Source organism: Austrofundulus limnaeus, unplaced genomic scaffold, assembly GCF_001266775.1.
Source record: "Austrofundulus limnaeus strain Quisiro unplaced genomic scaffold, Austrofundulus_limnaeus-1.0 Scaffold29, whole genome shotgun sequence".
NCBI classification, from domain to species: domain Eukaryota; kingdom Metazoa; phylum Chordata; class Actinopteri; order Cyprinodontiformes; family Rivulidae; genus Austrofundulus; species Austrofundulus limnaeus.
The window spans coordinates 1,416,098-1,417,713 of NW_013952431.1; the positions used below are offsets into that span (position 1 = coordinate 1,416,098).

General features: G+C 37.3%; 1 protein-coding gene across 1 annotated transcript in view; it reads right to left on the reverse strand.

The window, feature by feature from the left end:
* LOC106515448 (SCO-spondin) overlaps positions 1-1,616 on the reverse strand; it is a 62,273-nt gene that overhangs the window by 14,609 nt on the left and 46,048 nt on the right. Inside the window, exons 81-82 of the mRNA XM_014005264.1 lie at positions 1,373-1,572; positions 1,048-1,260 (exon numbers count right to left, since the gene is read on the reverse strand). Coding sequence (XP_013860718.1) covers positions 1,048-1,260; positions 1,373-1,572 — 413 coding nt within the window. The remainder of the gene's footprint in view (positions 1-1,047; positions 1,261-1,372; positions 1,573-1,616) is intronic.

The following is a 1,616-nucleotide window of genomic DNA, read 5'->3' on the forward strand; positions in this document are numbered from 1 at the left end:
ATATAAATTATTATTATTTTATGATTTTTTTGATGACTACATATTGTATGTTTCTGTCCCAAGATTTTATTAAATTGATCTTGGTTCCATTTTTATTTCATGCATTTTTCTGTCTGCTCCCTTGGTCTGATGTTTGATGTTTCTGTGTTTATGTTTAGTATCTATCTGTCTTCTTTACTTTTACTCACCATGCACCTGGCATCACTTTATAACAGTCATGCCTTTCTCTTGATACTCATAAACTCTCAGCAATCAACTATCTAATCTTCAGGTGCTTCTTGTCAGATCCTTGTCAGCATTTTCCCTGTGTTCTCTTGTGTTTAAGTTTATATTTGCTCAGCAGTTTTTGAGATTTTTCGCTCAGGGATTTTCTGCATTTGCAACACTTTGTTTTCTTTAAATTAACTTTGTTTTTTTAATCACAACTACCTGTCTGCCAACCTGTAAGCCTATACATTGCCCTCATTCACCCCAAATGAGAAACAAATCCTATTTTCTATTTTCTCCTCAAACCTAACTACTACATGTTATAAGTACAGTACAGTCAGAACTAGATAGTTACATTTACTTGAGTAATCTTTAGGAAAAAGTGTACTTTAAGGAGTAGTTTTACTTCACCATACATTTTACTTTACTTAGCCTCTTTTTGAAATACTTTTTTACTTCTACTTGAGTCATTTCTTTGATTGCTAATTTTTAGTTTTACATGGGAAAATATGTTGAAGTACTACTACTTTGGGGTGATCTACCAATCTTTGAGTACAACAGCCTTTTGTCATAAACCTTTACATTTCCATTAGTTTACATTGCAGGGTTATTTAAATAGACATATACAGATAAAGGCGACAGCTTCTTTTTTCAGAGGTTGACAATTGAGGCAGTAATATGTACTGGTAAAAACATAGCCATGATTTATAGTCTGTGTTCAATAAGCCATAAAATGCTTATCTGGGTATTTTAAACACAGAAAAATGCAGTCAGTGATACAAGCATCAGCACAATTAGCTGTATTCAGTGAATATGAAAACAATCATCACAAAATCTAACCTGCGGGTGAGGTGGAGGAACTGCCGCAGGGAAAGCAGGCCTTCTGTCCTGGCAGGTGGTTGAAGGTGTTAGGTGGACAAGGGTGGCAGTCGTTTATTTTCTCAGTACGGGTAAAGTTACCGAAGGTGCCAGATGAGCAAGGGATTGGCTGAGTGGATCCCAAATGACAGAAAAAGCCAAGAGGGCAAGGATTGCTCCTGTAGTTGCCTGTGCCTATTGCAGTAGAAACATTTCAAGCTGATTTGATTTTAACAATAATCAATAAAATATTGTGAAATTATTATAAGATGTTACATAATTGTGCTTTTTTTAAATCTCACAGTACCTGGGGGGCAGTAGTAACCTGGTGGACATGGCAGGCATTGCAGAGAGGGTGACAGATAAGGACGGTAGGTGCCCCCCTCACACAAACTACAACAGCTGCTTTTGGTTCCTCTGAGACCACTAATATTGACTGGCATGGACCCCCCTTCACAAGACATCATGGCAGAGCTGTTGGCTGGGCAGTAGTATGGAAACAGGCATCTGTGGAGTAAAATGGGAAGGTTTATTTATACGGTGCTAAAGAA